This window comes from Micropterus dolomieu, linkage group LG07 (assembly GCF_021292245.1).
Source record: "Micropterus dolomieu isolate WLL.071019.BEF.003 ecotype Adirondacks linkage group LG07, ASM2129224v1, whole genome shotgun sequence".
Lineage (NCBI taxonomy): Eukaryota > Metazoa > Chordata > Actinopteri > Centrarchiformes > Centrarchidae > Micropterus > Micropterus dolomieu.
In genome coordinates this window covers 12,902,123-12,923,316 of record NC_060156.1, presented here as the reverse complement: position 1 = coordinate 12,923,316, position 21,194 = coordinate 12,902,123, and the positions used below count along the sequence as shown (strand labels likewise).

At 40.0% G+C, this 21,194-nt stretch overlaps 2 protein-coding genes across 5 annotated transcripts in view; both read right to left on the bottom strand.

The window, feature by feature from the left end:
• Positions 1-4,740, bottom strand: part of galnt3 (UDP-N-acetyl-alpha-D-galactosamine:polypeptide N-acetylgalactosaminyltransferase 3 (GalNAc-T3)) — a 9,626-nt gene extending 4,886 nt beyond the window's left edge. Inside the window, exons 1-7 of one of the 4 annotated variants that reach the window (XM_046054906.1) lie at positions 4,551-4,740; positions 3,703-4,010; positions 2,896-3,435; positions 1,987-2,159; positions 1,268-1,417; positions 849-1,083; positions 639-756 (exon numbers count right to left, since the gene is read on the bottom strand). In XM_046054906.1, coding sequence (XP_045910862.1) covers positions 639-756; positions 849-1,083; positions 1,268-1,417; positions 1,987-2,159; positions 2,896-3,392 — 1,173 coding nt within the window. In that variant the 5' untranslated portion in view covers positions 3,393-3,435; positions 3,703-4,010; positions 4,551-4,740. Of the gene's footprint in view, positions 1-638; positions 757-848; positions 1,084-1,267; positions 1,418-1,986; positions 2,160-2,895; positions 3,436-3,702; positions 4,011-4,162; positions 4,322-4,550 lie in introns of those variants that run through there. The other 3 variants (XM_046054904.1, XM_046054905.1, XM_046054908.1) reach the window with 3 other exon arrangements.
• Positions 4,741-4,956: 216 nt separating this feature from the next.
• ttc21b (tetratricopeptide repeat domain 21B) lies at positions 4,957-16,912 on the bottom strand. The gene is made up of 29 exons (XM_046054903.1): positions 16,733-16,912; positions 16,116-16,245; positions 15,915-16,025; positions 15,651-15,817; positions 15,372-15,494; positions 14,812-14,969; positions 14,080-14,164; positions 13,858-13,956; positions 13,544-13,736; positions 13,355-13,452; positions 12,803-13,003; positions 12,588-12,717; positions 12,349-12,506; positions 11,570-11,794; positions 11,095-11,333; positions 10,584-10,656; positions 9,144-9,254; positions 8,919-9,057; positions 8,517-8,623; positions 7,983-8,171; positions 7,681-7,791; positions 7,507-7,588; positions 7,273-7,423; positions 7,030-7,191; positions 6,743-6,938; positions 6,153-6,377; positions 5,861-5,981; positions 5,694-5,761; positions 4,957-5,612 (listed from the first exon to the last, which is right to left on the bottom strand). Exons 1-29 carry the CDS (start codon positions 16,754-16,756, stop codon positions 5,535-5,537), a joined length of 3,954 nt encoding a protein of 1,317 aa, XP_045910859.1. The 5' UTR covers positions 16,757-16,912; the 3' UTR covers positions 4,957-5,534.
• Between the last annotated feature and the right edge of the window lie 4,282 nt (positions 16,913-21,194).

Sequence of the window (21,194 nt, the reverse complement as noted above, 5' to 3'; positions counted from 1 at the left end):
TGGAGGCCACTGTGCTCTTAGGAACCTTAAGTGCAGCAGAAATTTTTTTGTAACCTTGGCCAGATCTGTGCCTTGCCACAATTCTGTCTCTGAGCTCTTCAGGCAGTTCCTTTGACCTCATGATTCTCATTTGCTCTGACATGCACTGTGAGCTGTAAGGTCTTATATAGACAGGTGTGTGGCTTTCCTAATCAAGTCCAATCAGTATAATCAAACACAGCTGGACTCAAATGAAGGTGTAGAACCATCTCAAGGAGGATCAGAAGAAATAGACAGCACCTGAGTTAAATATGAGTGTCACGGCAAAGGGTCTGAATACTTATGACCATGTGATATTTCAGTTTTTCTTTTTTAATAAATTTGCAAAAATTTCTACATTTCTGTTTTTTTCTGTCAAGATGGGGTGCTGAGTGTACATTACTGAGAAATAAAATGAACTTTTTGGATTTTTGGAAAATGGCTGCAATGAAACAAAGAGTGAAAAATTTAAAGGGGTCTGAATACTTTCCGTACCCACTGTAGATAATGGCATGCAGTTAGACAAGCCTATACAGCCATTTGGATACTGGTATGATTCAACAGGCAAACAGGCATGAAAAATGCTGCACATCCAGAATGACAGCTTAGTGATATCTTACCCTAAATGACATTTCAATATTCTCGCCACCCCAGATTTCCATTTCCTCATCATAACTTCCAATACGGTAGAAATACTCTTTCGAGATGGAGAAGAGCCCACCAGCAAATGTGGGAGTCCTATAGAGAAAGAAAAGGTTTTTAATGATTTCTTAAAATAAGCAAGAATTTATATAGTATAAGTTTGATATTCTATATTCATGCACACTTACTTTATAGGGTATGTTTCATCCTTCCTCCTTTGTTTCTCATGATCTGGAAGACTCTCCCAGCCAAAGGAAAGGCCCCAGTCAAAGTTTCCCCGGTTGTGGTTCTGGCCATATGGGGACGGTTTCATGAACTCAAAAGTATTGAGATCAATAGTGGTTATATCTGGACTCACTACTGCAGTGTAGTTCTCGGCTATCCTGGCCAGCAGAGGCTCCAGCCACCCATTAAAGCATTCACCTGTCATTCAACACACACACAAATCAGACACTGTGTCACAACATCTTTCTTAACAAAAGCCATGGCTTTACATTCCAAAACATTAGGAAACATCAGGGTTGTTGAGCAGTGGGTGTGTAAGTAAGGGTGTGTCTAGCATGCAATTGGTTTTAATGTGTGAGTAATATAAGTTGTGTTGACTAACAGTGGGCGTCCAGAAAGGTGAGCGTGTCGCCAGTGGCCACGGAGGCACCCAGCAGCCGAGCGGTGATGAGTCCTTTCCTTTCTCTCTGGCGCACAACACGGACAATGCTCAGCTGCTTCAAATACGCATCAAGCTCATCCTTCAACACATCTGAAAGTATGGGATGGTAAAGTTAGTGACTTAGAATATAAGTATTGAAAAATCTGATGAAATGATATATACGAGTGAATCTTGCATGGTCTTATATAAACTGTCTCATAAAGATTATTGATAAAGTGTAAATAAATAATATTCACAGCACTCAGCCTGGAACATAAACAAATGAAAAAGGACAAAGTTGTCTTCCTTTCATCTTTAACATCGGACATGACCTCCATCTGTGGCCTGCTCCAAACAAATTACTGAGTTTAGATTGTCAGATGGACTGCATTCCCAGAAATCTCTCTCCTCTTTAAGCATTTTGTTTCCTTCCTACATCAAACTGTTTACAAGAGTTAACTCTGACTCATTTCTAAGCACAGCCACTGCTAATTCCTCTTAGGAAAGTATTCACTAGCCCCTCGCTTCCTGTTGTAACCCACTTCATGGGCCACAGTAGGAGCAGGGAGCTCCTGTCTGCACATTTCGTGGCACAGCAAAGAGCTGCCCACCCAACATGCTGCATGAAATCGAACCCAAAAGAGAGCAGGGCGGTCCTGAAGGGCCCTATTGAATTTTACCATCCACGCTGGCGTCGTCCACCAGGATGATCTCTTTGAGGAGAATGGCAGGGGAGGTGTGGAGGACACTGTATACTGTCCTTAGCAGAGTGCTCCAAGCCTCATTGTGAAACACAATTATCACACTGGTGGTTGGCAAGGGGGGGCATCGCTTGAAGGTTTGTTCAATACATCTGCAGCGAGAAGGAAAAATAGCACAAAGATCTGACTGTCCTGTACAGTTCCTGAGTGGCACAATAGTCTAGTTATTACATCTGCAGACTCTCCCCCGTGGGGTGTCCATTTCAGCTGTGACACTGCATGTGTGGCAGCCTTTTGAAATACCTGCCACATCAGAGTGGGAGAGACTTTGTAATTCACTCAAATAAGATAGCCAGTACATGGACAGGCTTTATGTCTGTGTCATGTACTGACATATACTTGGACTTACATGCAGTTGGATGTACTGTAGCTAGCCAAACATAACTGTGCTCTTTTCTGAACTGGCCACAGTAACTGGGCAGGCATGCTTAAACAAAGTCCCAGTCAGAACAATCATCTCTTGTGGTTTCTGCCTGAGACTTTCCTCAGTTGCAAAAAGCAAATATGATGAATGTGTTTGGGTTAGACAGTCAGTTTTGCACTGCCCTGTCTATATTACACTGATCTGTGTGGGTGTTTTTCAGTGTGTGACTTTTAGGTGAATTCTGGGCCAGTGACTCAATCCATGGAGTCCTTGTAATAGTAAAGGAAGAGTACTTCTTGTTCAGCACCAAAGCTGAAACCACTAGGTGGTGCAATTTACATGTTGTTTCTAAATCAAAATAATTTGGTAAATGGAATTAGCTCAACTGTGTTCACTTTTTTATAAACATGAAGGATTTTTGCACAGCATCACCAAAAGCATAAAGATTGTACAAAGTGACATACTCTGGTGGTCTTGTGTCTGCGCCCAGGTCTCTGCTCAAGGAGATGCGGTCACTGGCATAAAGGTTAAAGCAGTGTTTCTCTTCACCCCTGTCCTTCTCCTTCTGCTCTTCAGGGCTCAGTGAGTCTGTGTGATAAGGCTTCCCAGCTGCTCCGGGAGCAACGGGGTTCTGAGGTGGTCGCTCCAGAGCTGGCCTGAGCTCAGCAGCAGTGTAGTGACCTGGCAGACAGGACACGCTGTCTGCACTATCCTGCTGCCGCACCGGGGCTCTGATCTGCATCTTTGGCATTGCAACCCTGAAGTTATTGACAGCTCCAATCACCATGCCCAGCATGGCATCCCGCTTCACTACGATATCCTTCAGCCACGGGTCCTCCTCTTGATTTTGGCTCGCCACTTCCCATTGTATGAAGAACACAAACGTAACAAAGACAAGGGCCACTATAACAAGTTTAAGTGGATGCAGTCGCCTTCGGAGAACTCTGCGCAGAGCTGTCATTCTTCTTCAACAGAGAGCAGGCTGGTTTTGGACTGAGGTTCAGCTATAATAAATAAATATATCCAGATGTTTAATGATGATTAAGCAGCACTGATGTAATTATCCAATTTAAAACATTGGGGTTTCAGAAAAAAACACAGGCAACATAGTGATCCAATACTTGTCACTACATTTACATCTTAGTGTTTAAAGCAGTTTTTCCAACTTTTTGTCATTGAAATCAAATAAATCACTTAAGTTGCAGTTCATAGTTAAGATAAAAGTAGCCTGCTGTTATCTACAAATCACATATTTAAATCAGAAAACCAACCCGTGCTCTGGATTCCTTCAGAGAAAAAACACCACGTACCATGAGTCACTTAACTACAGATTCAGGTTAAAAAAGCACTTTAAATTATTCTTGTAAAACTCAAAGAATGGCATCCTGCTTCCCCGGATATCATATTTTTGTTGCTGTAAGTCCAAAGAAACCTTTCGCGGAGACAAAAGGATTTGCTCTCTGTTCTGCCTTCACAAAACTTCCGTCTCGTTGGAGCCAGGTGAGCTCTTCTCAGGTAGAGGGAGGAGAAGTGTTGGCGCGCCTGCGCAGACGAGGCTTCTGCGTGTCAAAATCCATACCTGGAATATATGTGAGAAAAGTTAGAAGTGATCCAATCAACACGTTTGGCGGTTTCACTATTTGCCTTATAGCCTGACTTCTGTCCTGTTAAAAAAAAAGTAGGATAATATTTGCCAAAATCACAGCTGCATCAACATTTTTCGTGGCAAACCTGTTAGCCTATTGCGCGAAAGTTAGTCTGCAGTCACTTCGTCTTCAGGAATAGCAATCTGCAGACTGTGTTCTCCACGGAGTTCCTCCGGTTCAAAAATGGTGTCATTAATAGGATTTGTTCAACTGGTCATTCACTGGGGCAGTTGCTGGGTTACAAATAACGGAGGAATGCGCTATACCCCACACACACAGCCCACCGCGTCCAATCAGGGTCTCTCAGAAAACAACCACATCTTGCACGTACAGCGTCAACTTGAGGGAAAACGCACATGGTCAAGCTTGCATTTGGAAAAGTGAGGCGTCGTTTCGCTTGGGAGCTGCTTGGATTATTAATCACATCTGAGCTTTCCTTACTACTGATACAAGTTGTAAAAACTGACACTCACCACCGGGCACTGTAGTTTATCTAGTCCTTTAATTCCCCAGGTTCCCCACAGCGGATGGTCTTCATAAAGAGTTGAATGGTTGAAGGAGTCGAGACGTGGATTCCAGCCGCAGGGAGCCTGCTCTGGTGCCCAGTTTGAAGTCTCTCTGCCTTTGACTTGCACAGTGACTCCATCTGTAGTGACTGTGTTCCCCAGCACTTCCTATCCACGGCAGGCATCCAGTTTGTGTGCATTAAAATGTTCAGAGTGCCCTACATTCCCCCCTCCAGTCACGCTTGTAAATGTCTATGTGGCAACTGTCTGTGGGGATGCTGATGATATAAATTGTCTTAATCAGGAGGGGGCATTATGCTTCTAAACGCATCAATTCAATCTTGAGAAAACAATAAGGTCAAAAAGCCACCACCATATTTCTAAATAATTTTATTTTAAAATAGAAATGTAAAAGCAACAAATACATTTATCTACATCCTTATAATATTCATCACAAGATAAAACATTTTAATATTGATTTCCACATAAATATACTATATCATTTCAAAGACAACATGTATGTCATGTATAAAATAAAAAATAGTTTGTCTAACAGAAATGTGAGGCCATTTAAATTTTTGATAAAAGAAGCTTTAATGTTCTTTAGAAAGTGCCCTTCTGCAAGACCCCATTGTTCCTATGCTACAAAATCAGAATTATTGTGGAGTTTGGCTTTGTAAGGAAAGAAAAAGCTTTCAGCTGAGTGTGTGCCCGAACCCCTCTGCACTGTTTCCTCTCAGGTTTGCCAGCACCCAACTATTCATATACTCAAAACAAATGTACATAGCAATGTGTTCAAGGGGTTTTCCCCAAAGAAATAATACACATAACTGCACAATCTTTTAACTTGACAGTAAAAGCCAAACAATAAAAGTGGATTCAATCAAAGTAACTAATTCTCTTACAGAAATATTGTCTCTCTCTCTCTCTCTCTCTCACACAGTTCCAACACTAAGATCTCAGAGCAGCACGCGCTTTGTCCAGGATGTCCTTTCTCATTCTCGGATAATTCGGATGAGCAGCCAGAACCTGTGGACGGAAGCAAAGATGATTTCACGGGATAAAAACAGATCTAATCTGTCAAACTGTAAACATCCACAGGTGGCTCACCTTGTGACACACATCTATAGCATCAACGTGCCTTTTTGCTTTCAAGTAGTTGAAAGCAAGCTTGTATCCTGATATAAAAAACAGATATTCCATGTTAGAAAAATACTTCTCATAATCCCTTTTCGTCCTTATAAATAGAACTGGACCTGTGATTTTGGTTGACACACCAATAGTTGGGTTAGTTCGATTTCCATATTTCCAAGCCAGTTCATAGTTGAGTGCTGCATCACGGAATGCTTGCTCTTTTTCCATTATGTAGCCCAGATATTCATAAGCTTTACAGCATGACTGTGGAAAAAAAGGGCAATTATTATCACAATGAAATTTACATAAAGTACGGCCACTACATTATAAAGTAACACAAACCTCCAAAAATAAGGGGTAAAGTTTTTTTTAAAAGAATTGCACTACCTTGTGAACCACATCATATTCAAGCGGTGACAATATTTTCAGGCTGACCTTGTTATGATTGAGGCATCTCTTTAAGAGGTCCCCGGCCATGTCATACTTCCCCGAATGGATGTAAATGTCTGCCAAGAGCAGCCAGCTCTTCTCAAACTCATCGGCGTCAACAATGCTCCAGTTCATCTTAGCTATGCGTTTGAGCTGGTTCCTGGCGCGGGGAGTTTGTTTGAGCATCATATAAGCTGTCGCCATGGCCAGCAGTGCCGGCACATGGTCTTTCTGAATTCAATCAAAGAATCCTGGTTAGATGGGATGAATCTGACAACTCTTCCCCCACTATCCCATTTCCATTTGTTTACAGCAAAACCACACCGACCTCACTTCAGTACATAAAGTTAAATAAGAAAACATAATGTTAAAATCTAACAAATAAAATTCACAAAAAAAACTACAACTGTACAAGCAATGATATACTGTGCACACTCCATTAAAATTCAGCCTGATGCAGTGTAATGTGCACTTTATGACCAAATGGAATGACTGACATTAAGAGAGAGTATGAAATAATGCATGCTTCCTGGTGTGGCTATATTTACACAAGAGAGAGTGATGTAACTCATGCACACCATCTGGAGTTTACTTACCTCATTGTTTGCAATCTCAGTGAAAACACTGAGGGCTTTCTCTACATTGGCCTTCTGCTTAGTTGCCAGAAAGCAGTAGTTCTCCAGGATGCGGAGCTGTGTGTGTCCACCTGGTGTCTGAGGCTTTAACTCCTTCAGCAGCTTCTCAGCTGTTCTCACAGCAAGCTGCTCGGACTCCTGCTTCTCTGTGGAGTTCCTGATGAGAGACGGAGGTGAGCATTAGAAGTAAGTCTGTGGGTTAAAGGGATATACACACATACTCTTAGTATGTTCCAACTGCCACTCACCCAATTTCACCATCTAAATTCTCAAATACTTCTCCTCCTATGATGTCATTGTCAGGGTTTAGGTAGATTTCAATCATGCTATAGACAGCGTTTTGGCCCCAGTCGTTGTCTTTCCGTGCTTTGTTGAAGTGTCGCAGAGCATCATTAGGTTCTCCTGTGAACCTGAGCATCAAGAGCAAGCTTAGTCACTTATCTTAAAACAGATGTCGCCTTTATTCCAAGGAAAGACTTTTCCAAACTTACCAAAGATAAAGTCCTTTGCAGTAGTTGAACCCAGGGTCAAACTTGGTCCTGGAAGAATATTTTTCCGCCATATCAACAAATCTGGGAACTTCTTCCAACTTCCCAGCCCTCCTCAGCAATTCAATAAGCCGTGACAGTGTTAGGTAGTTGTCTGAAAGCAACAGGTGTAAGTTACTATGCTTTCCGTGTAGAGAAGATCAAATTATCGGTGTTTGAAACGTGGCTCTGTTGTACCTGGTTGACGCTCCAGGAGTTGCTGAAAGTGGAAAACTGCCTGTTCATAGTCCTGCTTCCTAAACATAATGTCAGCCATCATCTAAAGGACAAACATATGTGTAATATAACTTAATGAATTAGTTCCATAAAAGGGTATGGTTAAAACTGTGGTGAAATACAGACAGAACAAACCAGGGTTGCATCTTCATTAAACTGATCATTCTTCAAAATGATGCTGCATTGGTCCTGGCACGCATCAACCTCGTCTAGAGTAAGGTACAACCGTGCCAACTCCAGCATTACCTATGAACAGGGAGTGCATTCATTTGAATTCATGGGACTACGTTCTTGGTAGAATCATGTAGATACATCAGACCACTCACTAAGATCACAAAATTTCAAAAACACAAGCACCAGACTCTAAAAGATGCCAGTACTTGTTAACCACAGCTGCAGTTGAGTACACAGGACGTTTTTGATTCAGCTGCACTGACCTTGCGATCGGTCTCACAATACACAAGAGCTTCTTTGTAGAATTTGACTGCTCTCTCATAGCCCCTCTGACTTGTGTAGTGTTTAGCGATCTCAGCGCAGATCTCTGCAGCAAGCTGCTTCTGCATGGGGACAGCGTCAGGCTGCTCCAACTGCACTCGCTTCAACACCTTGGCCTGCACATCCCGTGCCTATACACAGCAAAAACCTCATCAACAACCTCATTTTCAAGACAACAATTAGCATCATCCTTATCATCTCTGTAGGAACAATTAAAAGAATATTGAAATATAAAACAGTGTGCATGATATGCATGATGTATATCATGCATATCATGATATATATATATATCTCATGAGATATATATATATCTCATGATATATATATATATATATATATATATCTCATGAGATATATATATATCTCATGATATATATATATATATATATATATATATATATATATATATATATATATATATATATATATATAATACACACACACACACACACACACACATAAGTGGAGCCACTTACTCTTTGTAGGGAAAGTAAAGCTTCGTCATTTTTGTCAACCTTATTTTGGATCTTTGCTAACAGGACCAGATAACGGCAATCATCTGAGAGTGCCAGCAGTTCATTCACTGGGTAGGTTAGAAGTTAGAAACACAACAAAACAATAAACAACTATAAACAACCAGTAAACATTTCCCAAAACATATTTAAGAGACGTTAAAATTTGCATTCAATTCAAAGCAGTTTGCCATTGCCAAAAACAATATTTGCAAATATTTTCTTTCCATCTTTGCATTTAGTTATTTATAGTTGAGCATGTTTTGCATCATGTCTGTGCACAAACTATCATTAAGACTATTCTTACTCATTGTGCTGCTTGACATCAGGCCTGACGTATGTGAAATACTGTGGCGTCTTAAGTACCTGGTTCATGGGCCAGAGCTTCATGCAGGACCCTCTCACAGCGCTCATGTTGCTTCATCTTCAGCAGCAGCTCAGCCAGGTCATAGCGCAGGAAGTTCTGTTGCTCAGTCTTCAGGGCTGCTTCATAGTAATTTATTGCCTGTGTGTGACATCAGTCTTGTGTCAACACCGGTTATTTTTTCTGAGTGAATTGTGTTTATCTTCAAATGAGTGCACAACACAAACCTTGATGTAGTTATGAGTCTTCACCAGGGCTTTCCCAATCTTGCTGGCTAAAGCGCCGTCTTTGGGGTTTTTCTTCAGAGCATGCTCATAAACCTCAATGGCTTTCTCTGGCTGAGGATAAACACATCAGAGGATATGTGGTGTCACAAGTTGTTGTCGGCGTGAAGTTTTTATAAATAATCTACAAGAAGTCTAACACGTTTGATTATTATTATTTTACCTTTGGGTGAAACATTGTGTGGTAACTATTAATCCTGTTTCCTCCTTTATATTGCCTACATAAAATATAGTGTGACAATCTTCTACTGTAGTTCTGATCTAGTAATAAACTGTTTATTATTTTTGTTAAAGCTTCTGTTGGAAGGTGTGCTGCTCAATGATCCCCTTTGAACTACCATGCCGTAGGTAATTAATAATTGATTCTAGTCCTAAACATAGCAGTTTTAGCTGATTTCTGTTGCAGGACTTGAAACAGTTTGCACTCCCTCTTTACTCACAACACATTATTTTCCTGAGACATTTAACTTATCCTCTCATATTTAAGATGATGACTTGAAAAGGTGTCCACAATTTTCCAGGTTTTCCAGGACACATGGGAAACTGACAGTAGGCCGAAGTATTGAGATTACTGCATTTGAACTCTGCCAAGAAGTGGAAGTAGACTTGCTCATTTAATGCCAGTGAAGGTGTTGACAACTAAGTCGCACTAATTCAGTCTTTGAGATACTCACTCTGTCTGATTATTAAAAATGGGGACACCCTGTGTCTAAACAATATTTAGCAAATTGTAGATGATGTTTCACGATATAACATCTCAGTTCGATTGCTTACTCCTCCACCAGAAATGTGGTCTTTTCCTGACCTGTCATTAAAAGGCTCCTCATTCAGAAATATGTGCAGTAGTCTTGTGGAGCTTTCCTTCTGTGTTTTCTATAATTTACAGCAACGCATCTCCATTGATATTCTGTTTCATTACACTGCTCTCAACTGCAGGGCATGGACTGGAAGAGAGAGGCCTTGTGTTCCTTTTAGACTAATCATCTAAGGTAAGACCTTGGTGATGAACTTCATTACAGATCCAACACAGCGCAGACAAAGGGAAAAGATCTGAAAACAACGAGGCTCCTTTAGTTGAATGGTACAAACAAGAATGTATAATAAGACTCAGAACAATAGTGATTACTTTACACAGAGGCTACACATTTCTATAACTCTTCTATTTATAATCTGTCTATAATGGACAACTTTTCATTACACCTTTGAGTTTAGCTATTTTGTAATAGGTATAAAAGACTTGATCAAAACATAACTAGTATTAGACAAGATACCACAAAAATGTGGTTATTTGAAGTACATCACACTTTTAAAGCCATTCCAAGTTCCACACAAATCAACTGTTGTGGAATAAAAATATGATCATGGATTATATTTCCCACTTACTTCTTGAATGTTCATGTAGGCATCACCTAGTAAGAGGTATGTGTGAGGGCTGGGCAGCTTCTCCACTATTTCTCTGGAGGAAAGACAGAGATATCACTATCTTCATTATCTAGACATACAGTCTACCGGCCTCTGCTGGTCTGCAGTTCCGTCATGCTTTACTACATCTCAGCTGCTAATACAAGTAGCATCAGAGACCAGCAGAAGACTAGAGGCAATTGTGCACATTTCATCTTCATTTCATGAATGGCTTTGTTTAAAAATCTTATTTGATTTACTTTATGTTTGTGGTCTTCTAAAACCTACTACAGACTCGGCTGGAAGAAGGTTGGTGCACTGTGGCTGAATATCCAAGAGTCATATGTTTAAGTTTCAGCCATTACTGTTCAGACAAACATTTACAATGCATTAAGTATAGTCGCTTATATGTTTAGCCACTATCTTACATCAAGATCACTTCAAGATTTCAGTATGCTTTGTCTGTTCATTCAGATCCAAATTTACTGCTTACCTGTAACAGCTTGCATAGAGACGTTTCTCTTTTCTGTGGTTCAGATATATGTCTCCCATTTTCTCCTTTGCTTGGACATAGTAGGGCTGCTCTGGGGTAATGTTTCTGAGCATACTCAGTGCCAGCTCGGTGTCACCACGCAGCAGGGCCAGGTCTGCATTGGCAATAGTGACACGCAGCTCCTCAGGGGTTCCCGAGAACTCATTGATGGCATCCTGCATCACCTTTGCTGCTTCATGCTGAAATTTTAAATGCATTCGCATTTTTACACTGCATGTTTTTCTTCAAGGACGATTATATATGTGAAAACCCAACGACACTATTGGGATGAAACCATTAAAAAGTACTCACAGCAGAGTACAATACAACACTATTACACATAAACCATAAAGAACAATATCTAGAGTGCTTTAAAGAGTACTTTCCAAATAAACGAGAGGGTATCGTGTAATGACAGCAAAACCCACTGTTTTACCTGTTCTCCGTTGAGCCACAGGGCCTCAGCTAACTCCAAGAAGACAGAGACACAGTCAGCAGGACTCAGCTCAGTCTTCTTGTTCTTAGACTTGGACGTGGATCCAGCTCTGCGGACACCTGGAAGACTCATGGCCATCTGCAGTGTCTGAATAGCCTCCGCCAGCTCACCCATTTTCTTCTTAGCCTGAGCCTGGATCAGGTGGTACAACGGGTGTTCTCGAATCTGGAATGGACAAGAAGTCATGACCCATTCACACATGCGATCCCTGTCGTTGACCAATATTAATATTGTCCAGGTTTTTTAATAATTCTGTGGTTGAGTTTGTGATTGTAGCAAGAAATAACATTAACGTCATTTTGATCATCCCAATCCAGCTTATCTGTCACTGATGACACTGACATTGATTCTGTATTAACCTAACTCACTCTCAAACCACTGCAGTTTTTAATAAGCTCAAACCTGACTACATAATTGTTTGTTGGCATTCAGCAATACACACAGATAATCTTGTCACTGCCGACAATATCTTTAAAGTTCCTCTCTGTGGAGACAAAGTACAATTACTGAATATGATTTTCTTCTTCCTGTCCCCTAAATCCTTTTCTATATTACTTGCCTATGAGGACAAGCTGACATGCTCCTGAATGTTACAGATAAAGGAGGCAGAGCTGCAATGTATCTGTACATTTGCCGTGGGCCAAATAAGAGCCTGAATGCACACTGTCTTGTAAACATTTAGCAGCCAATAATACTGTCCATGTCGATGGTGATCTTACCTCAAAGTTATGGCTGAGGCAGAGTTCAAGAGACTGGGAACACAATGTGAAGTTACCCTGCAGCAGATGGATCTGTGCCATTAGCAGATGAGCATCAGCATGAGAAGGACACTGGTCCAGACAATGTTGAAGACTGCTCTGAGCAGCGTCAATGTCACCTGAATGAACACAATGGCAATGCAGTTTCAAATAGCATTTGCAGAAAAGAAACCAAAACATATTTGAAATGCAATGCTCACCAGACTGATATCTGACTTTGGCTAGCAAGAAGACTCCTTGAGGGAGACCTGGCACAATCTTGACCACTGTATCCAACAATGTGGAACAGTGCTGGAGCTGAGGAGCAGGAGGCTGGCCCTGGGCTGGAGGCTACAACAAGAATAGTACAATCTAATGCAAAGAAGAAGAACTTTTTTTAGTTAAGGACCAATAGCGATGAGTATCCTTGTCATACCTTAGCAGGACAAAGTGCAAGATACTCTTTGACAATCTCCAACAGGAAGTCAGGGTTCAGCTTTTCAAAGTACTCCACTCCCAGAGGCAAACCCTGCAGTGTGGAGAAGTGTGTGTCCACTGCATCATTCAGCAGATTGGTCACCTCTTCCTGGGGCCGGCGCCTTTTCACTGCCAGAACGGCACGTAGGTACAGTAGCTCCTAATGAAAGGAAAAAAGTAATGAATTAACAGGAGGAGAAAAGCAAAAATTGTTGGATATAAGAAGAGGTAGAAGAAAATAGCAGGGAAGAAAACCTCACAAAGACAAGTTGGATCAAAGACACCAGCAAAAAAACAAAAAGTCTCCCAGAAAGAATAATTGAAGAAAAAATACTGAATACTGCCAGGCGCAGCTGCTGCCTATCCTGCCAGGTGCTCCTGTTTAGTGCTTTTCAAACTTTTTTTAAAAGCATAATAAATTACTCTAAACCATGATGAGCCTCTTCCTCTAGGATACTCTTAATAAAGTGAAAGACATTTTATGTTGTCTGCATTTCTAAAAATACATTACCCCTGATTTGCCAATTGATTGTTGAATCTCTGTGAGAAATTCCAACTGTTGTTCTGCATCTTCAAGATGGCCCTCTATCAACTGGCAACGAATTATACCTGCAGAACCAAAATAAAAAATGTTATATCAGAAATTGAAAATGGTATGTAGTTTCATGTAGACAACATATTAATAACTGTAACACATTACCAGTCAAAGCAGAAACACTTGTCTCATCCAAAGTCATGGCAGTCTTGTACCACTTCATAGCCTCCTTGATTCTGCCCTGAATCACCATCTGGTAGCCCAACTCTGTGGCTAATTCTGAGTCCCCTGATGCCACAGAGAAGGCTCTTTCCACCATCCTAAACGTCTGCTCAATCACTTTCTCATTTCGCCCACACTGAGACGAAACAAAAACAAGAAAAGCCATGAATGCTTAAATTCCAAAAAACTCTTCAGAAGTAAAGAGAACCAAAAATGTAGCATTAAGGAATTTAAAGAAATACTGAAAATTGTCTTACAACACGGGTGAAGGCTAGAGACATCCTGTAGAAAAGCTCTGGGTTGCGTGGTTCCAGAATCTCCAAGCTGCTGATGAGGTTTGAAAGCTGCTTTACTGACTGCCAAGGGAGATATAAACACTATTTCTGTAAATTGATCAGCACTTTGCCACAACTCCATCACAAAAGTCAGTATTTACAAGTTTATTTTGCAAGTTCAAAGTATGAAAGTGTGAACTTTACCTCTGTAATATCTCCATCTCTACTTAAAGAATGTAGAGCTAGCATCCGTAGTGCCTCCAGGTTATTTTTATCCTTCTGTAAAAGTCTGAAATATGACACAAGGTGCTGGGAATGAAGTCCATCTTCTACACTTAATAAGCTTAGATTTCTTTGATTGATAGTAATAGAAAATCTGATACTGCTGCAGTACTGTATTGAGCTCCCAGACAAATAACATTAAAACTAAAAGGAATTATGAAGGCTGCCAAAGGATGTAGAGTATACTGTGTGGTGCCTGCACCTCTCCCACTTCACAACATCCCAGTGATGGCACCACAGCGGCTCAAAACTCAGTGCAACTTGAGTAATCACACTTCCTCCTGTTCAAAAAACCTGAAGCAGCACATCCTTGGAAATGTATTAGACTTCTGCACTTTGGCTCAAAGGCCTTTTTATGCTGTCTGACACTGGCCAAGGTCCAGAGGGGCAAGCACAAACAATGGTGTAATCAGTATGCACTGGTTTGAGGCATCACACTAGTGTTTCATTTGCACTTGAATGCTAAGCCATTTGTAAAGGCAGACTGTTTTTTCTGACATCCGTGGTGGTGATTACAAATGTTTCTTGTGCTTTATGATCTCACCAGAGACATTGTAACGCTTCCTCCGGGGAAGAGAGCCCAGATAAGCTTGTACTATGAGATGTGACCTGTGTATGATTTGGGAGGAAGCTCCCAACCACCTCATCAATTACCTGTGTGCTGCATCTATGGTTTGCTCCCAGTCTTGAAGGCTGAGCAGCAGTTTCATCTTCTTGATGAGGGCAGGCAAGTACCCAGGAAAACTAACAACGACCTGGTTAACCATCTCCAATGCTCCGGAGTAGTTCTGACGATATTCATAATATTGTGCCTAGGACAAAACAAACATCACCAAGAGTGTGTTATCATACACTCAGGCTAGTACAAAACTATAACTATTATTTAATATGAATGAAACGTCTAAATGTAATAAACCTATCAGGAACAACAACAATGGAAAAATATTTAAGTGACAGAGGAATAATCCAATTACTGTACTGTCCAAAAGAACTACAAGAGATTTCATATGATAATGGGAATAGCTGAACTAAACAGTAAACATGCACAAATCACTGTGATGGCAAGGGACACATTACATGCAACACTGAGTCACACTAACACAATAAGTACTGTAAGAGGCATAGGAAATGTGAGAAATGACAGCATCGCAACATTCTTCCTCAATTACAGCTGAGGAAGACTATTCAATATGGATTTTTAATTCCTATCTCACCTTTCCCATTAGGGCAAAAGCATCTGCTCTTTCTTTCAGTCCCTCATCAAAGTATTTTCCAGCCTTCCTGGCGTAGGCGTCTTTACCAGATGTCACATCTATCCAGGCTTTTAGGATTATTCCCTGTACAACACATATCAATCTACATTTTACAAAAATGCAAACAGTCTACAGGAGAAGCCAGACTGCCCCTCTTATCATTACATACATTCCAAGACTTTGATTATCAATGGAAAAGTATTACTATTCTCAAAAACAAGACATAAATGCAGATCTCACCTCTCTAGAGCCACTGGAGAGTTTGATCATTCTCTCTGTGTACTCCCTTGCCTTATCATTTCGCCCTAACAGCCAGAGAAACATCCCAGCATAGTACAGACTCTTCGGAGATGCACTTTTGCGATCCTCTTTGACCTTAGCATCAAGTTCTTGAATTACTTCTCTGTCTGTGAATACAAAGACTCTTATTAGAATATTACAAACAAGTGTGTCCTGTCTGGGCAAACATCTGTGACATAAATAAAAAAGACTATGCTGGCCTACCTGGGTTTGTCTTTTTTTTCTCAGCATAGACAAGGGCCATTAGTGTGCAGAGAGACAAGTCTTGGCTATCTCTTATTGTTTCCAACTCGACTGAGGCTTCTTGAATTTGATCTGCAGTAAAGTAATGACAAAAATGCATGTATGACAGATGGCAGAGACTACCTAGAAAAGGCCCATGCTAATATGTCACACTTAACTTACCTTGCATAAGAGTACCATATGCATGGAAAAAAATGTAGATAGGATCATTGCTGAATTTCCTCTGAGCTGCTGCTGCAGCGTTTATAGCGTGATTGAAATACTTTTCATAGCAATAGTACCTGATCAAAGCCTGTGGAAAACAGAAAGAGGCACGGGGTTTGTAGTTTACAGGTGGTAACTTTTAATCGCTATTTATCACATGCTGCAAGTTACAACCAATGTCCCTTTAATAACATAACACAGTAACATAGAAACCAAAGTTAAAAGATGAAACCTGTCTTTAGCTGCCTAAATTTTAACGCTAGCTAACTTAACGTTAGTAGGTTAAAGCCATTAACGTTAGTTAAGTTAGCCGATGTCCTTCTTCACCACGTCCAAAAGCTCACGTTAGTATTAATGTTGTACATTTTTTGAAATGTCTTAAGAAAATTCCTTTCACATTTGTAGTAAACTCACTTACTAGCTTAACGTCTCTACATAATTTTGCCACTGTCCTGACTGGCTGCAATCCAACGTTAACGTTATTATAATAGTTAATTCAGACTGGGTGAGTAACGTTAGGTCGCTTTTATCTGGAGCCTTGCGCGCTTACATTGCATTAAAACATGCTCGCTTACCAACATCGTTTCTTCATCCTCCATCTTGAATGAGATGCTATGTGCTTAAACAGTAACTTAAAACGTAAAAATTACTGCTGATTTAGCCGGGTTGCATTGTACTTATAAGAACGATATTATTGCAGTTTTCGTTGTCTTATCGCCATCTTGCACCAACTCAGTTAGTGTTACCCGGTAACTAAGTAACAAATGCGTGTGGAACAGAATAGAGTCCCTTATTTTTGACTTTCAGGCTCCCCTGCCGTTCCTGCTTTGTGTTTGTGTTTCCAGCCTCCTTCACTATGTTTGATTGGTATATCCAAATCCCAACCTTATTTCATATTGTTTGTACATCCTTGATTGTTTATTTAGTAATGTTTGTTGGGCGATGATTGGTAAACAGTGTTGGGTATCTCAGCCTGGTAGGAAGCCTGAGAGACTAAGCTGGGGAAAAATTACACAATGCCGTAGACGCCATCTTTAAATTTGAGACGCCCTTTGCCTTTGTATCTCCAGGTGGCGCAGTCATCCTTTCATAAAATGCGATGCTATGTATAGGCCTACTATAACTGCTACTATTACTACTAATAGCCCAATAATAAATACTATCTAGCTGATACTCTGCAAAACATCTATATTGGATAATATAGGTATAATCAACTGAAGTAATTCACAATTCAGATATGGTGAAGGGTTAGGGGGAGGATACTGTGTGTTTAAATAAAAAGGAACTAATTGATGAATTTCACTATGTGCCATGATTTTATAACATAGCATGCTTTGACTTCTACGGCATTTGAAGTTACATTATGCTACAGAAAAATATAGCATGTCAAGTTATGTTTAATCTAGGCTACCTTGAATATATGGAAATAATTTGAGGGAGGTCAGTGGCTTGGATTAGCCTACACTCACAAAGTTTGGATTAATGTGGTCAGTGGGCTGGTCAGCAGGCCTTCTGTTTGCACCATCCCAGTTTAGAAAATAAATTTAAATGTCAAGATCTTATCTCATTATTGTTATTGTGTAACACAAACAATATTATTGGGCAGCTAATAAGAAAACAAGGTTACCTATTAACACATCTTTACGTAGTTTACCATGTGCAGTGGAAACATATTTCCATTCAGCCAATGGTAATTGGTGGCCCAGTGTTATGCAACACCATGCATTGAACTCTTGATATCTACAGTGTTGAGTCCATGACAGGAGCAGCCAGTGTCCAGCATGAGTTCAACTGTTCCAAGAGAGACCTTTCCATGCGTTGTCAGATACTATTTAGCACTAACTCTGGCACATAATCATTACTCTCTGCGGCACACATCAATGGAAGAGTAAATCAGGTTGGTATCGAGCTCTGAGCATGTGCAGCAATGGGAAATGTCTGTGTGCTGTACCACACAATTTAGCTCACAGTTTTGAAGCCATATTGTGAGAGGCTCTTAACCAGAATAAAAACACATGATAAATAATATGATCTATTTAATTTAAATTATTTTGTGTTTATTGATGCATTAATCCAAATGAAATAAATTTTAACATTACTCATACAGAGTAGTTACATTGTAGATAATCAAGGTGTTGTACTGAGCAAAGCACAATAAATACTGCATGTGTTCTTGCACTTACAAAAAATGCAGTTGAAAACCTATTAGAGGAAAGACTGTGGAATATGTATCCCCTGGGATATACTGCTATAGCATTCTAATGGCTATATCCATTGTGGTTTGTACAGACAATTATTGATCAAAGAGCCATGAGCAATAACACAAGTAGCTCACTGCTAATGAGCTTTTATTTCTTTTTCCATATATGTTGCTATAAAAATGTTGCTTGACATTTGATTGCCTTACACTTCAGTGCACATTCATACAGTATACGAAATGTACCCTTGTAAACATTCAATAGGTATTATATTGATGGTCAGGGACTTATATTTTCTTACATTTTTGCAGTAGCTGTACTGTAATATCTGATGAAACAGAAACCGAAAATGAGAAAGGATTTGTGCAATCCTCTGTTGTATTTCTACTTGGCATGGTGTTGTCTGTAAACAGAGGTATTTGTGTTTGTGTGTTATCATATGGCGCCGCAGACAGCCGCCTCGGGATTACGCTCCGTAGTGCTTTTTGTGTTTTTGTTAATTCTGATTTTATTTTATTATTATTTTATTATTGTGTTATGGTACTTTTCTATGAGTAAGCACATCATGAGCAATGTACAATCCTGAGTCAAATTCCTCGTATGTGTACACATAGCCTACCTGGCAATAAAGCTGATTCTGATTCTGATTCTGATTCTAAGGGAGTGGTTCACTGTAAACTGTGTATGTGCGATTTAGCGGTTGAGATAAAAAGTTAGTGTGTGTGTTTGTCTGTCTGTCTGTATGTATGTATGTCTGTCTATTAGCACCACGGGAAGGTAGGGGGTACTCACCACTACCTATTCAATGGGATTTTCCTCCAATCTATCTACAGCAAACACAATTACAGAGCTGTTATGGGTAGCATTCTCAGATTTCTCTCTGATTTGTTTTTCACCCAGCTCCTTCCAGCATGCCAGTGGCTAGATCCCAAGCCAAATAGACATCCTTTTACATATAACATGTCCATATATTATTCCCCAGCTCCCGAGACTCCAGGGGTGGGGACGGTAGACCAACTTCCGACCTCCCACCCTAATGCAGTCTAACAAAGGAGCTTGATGTCATGTTGCTGGGCAACGGCAAGGAGAATCTGCAGAATCACTCTTGATTTACTGGTCATTAAAATAGGCAATCTGCTGTTGCCATCACTGGAGCTGTGTGCTGGTTTCAGTCATAGGCTACATTTCAAAGTATATTGGCTCTCTTACATCTATTGGGGGATGACATAACAGGCAAAATTTTTTTACAGACTAAGAATCTTTTGACATCTAAATAATTGCTTTTGTTATAATGTCTTGAGTTCTGAGGGCATGCTACATTTATTTAGAGACAGCTCAATTGTTCTGCTCACTGGAAACAACATGTGAGCCATAAAGTACTGTGAGTGGGTGTGGCGCAAACTGATAATCGCATCATCTGTGAGACAGAATTGCAGGAATAATTAGCACTTTGCCATCAGCCTCGTGTTTACTGCCCTCAGGATTCAGCAACCACAATAGGAAAGCGATGTTGGACTGTAATGAATATTTGGACTATTATTAATAATTAATAAAAATGTTCTTCCCACTTAAGATGCTAATAGTTTCCGGCAGGAGCCACAAAGCGCACTCAGCAACAAGATTCTAGCTTTAGCACAGATGTTTGCTAAAACATATTGCACACTGAAAATTAAACTTAAACCTGCACACATTATGAGTTCTGAAGCTCCCTCAAAGGCCAGGTGTGACTCAAATATTTTTGAGATACAGTTATTGCAATGTCACTCAAGAGGGTTTGCTTAAAGTGCTTTCAATATCCCAAGAGATTCAATAGATCAATATAAGTTGAACCATTTACAATTTTAGGGCTCATTACATTTGAAAGGGTCACTGATAACATCAACATTTTACAGGTCCTGAAATGACAGTAATGCTCATTGTGTTTGGTAGATATCCGCATTGTAACAGTCATAAAGCTTATAACTGTAAAAGCTGATGCTTAATTCCTCTAAATGTGGTTAGCACTTTAGATCCATTTTTCAAAAATAAAATCCCCTCACTCGAAGCTATCAGGGCAGTCTAATGATTATCTATCATCTTCCTTGAGATATGATTATGAATCTGTGCCCTGACATTAATGAGATTAAGAGGTATTATGATTAGCCTACACACAGTTTGGTCTTATATTATTGTATTGTAACTCAAGGTGATCTTGGATGATTGCAGGTTTTTAATATTTGTAGCTTACTTATTATTGTCAGCTGTATTTATTTATTTATCACAGAGAGGTGCATTTATCCATTATCTTACTTATAGTAACATTGGATTTTTATACATGTGTGGTGTACCGTTATTCTTTTTGTCTCTTGCATTTCCTGCTGAATCTGCTTTGTATGTCGGGACGTCAGCCCCTAATATCTGGGCTGATGTGTGGTTTTTGTCTGTGTATGTATGTTTTTGTCCGCAAAGCTGCAATGTTCCCTTTGGGCGCCCCCAAAAAATCTCCTGGGAGACAATAAAGTTAATCTAATCTAATTAGTTTAACAAACAGGGATGAGGTGCAGTTAACGTAGGGCATTGGTTCCTAACAATGCTTGTTTGGCTTCTGATATATAATCACAATGAAAATCTTAACATAAGAAAATAAGCCTTTGTAATTCTATTGTGAAGAAATAAACACGTGTGCTCAGACCTTCTAATAAGACTTTGCAACTTTTAGTTAGGAACAGCTAGGCATGACATTGAATCAAAAAATGTGGTCTTTGAAATAAAAAGTCTTGGTAAGAACAATATGAATTAATCTGATTTCAGGAAATAGTGTCAGCAGACATGTTTTCATTTATGCATATCAGGGAGAGGG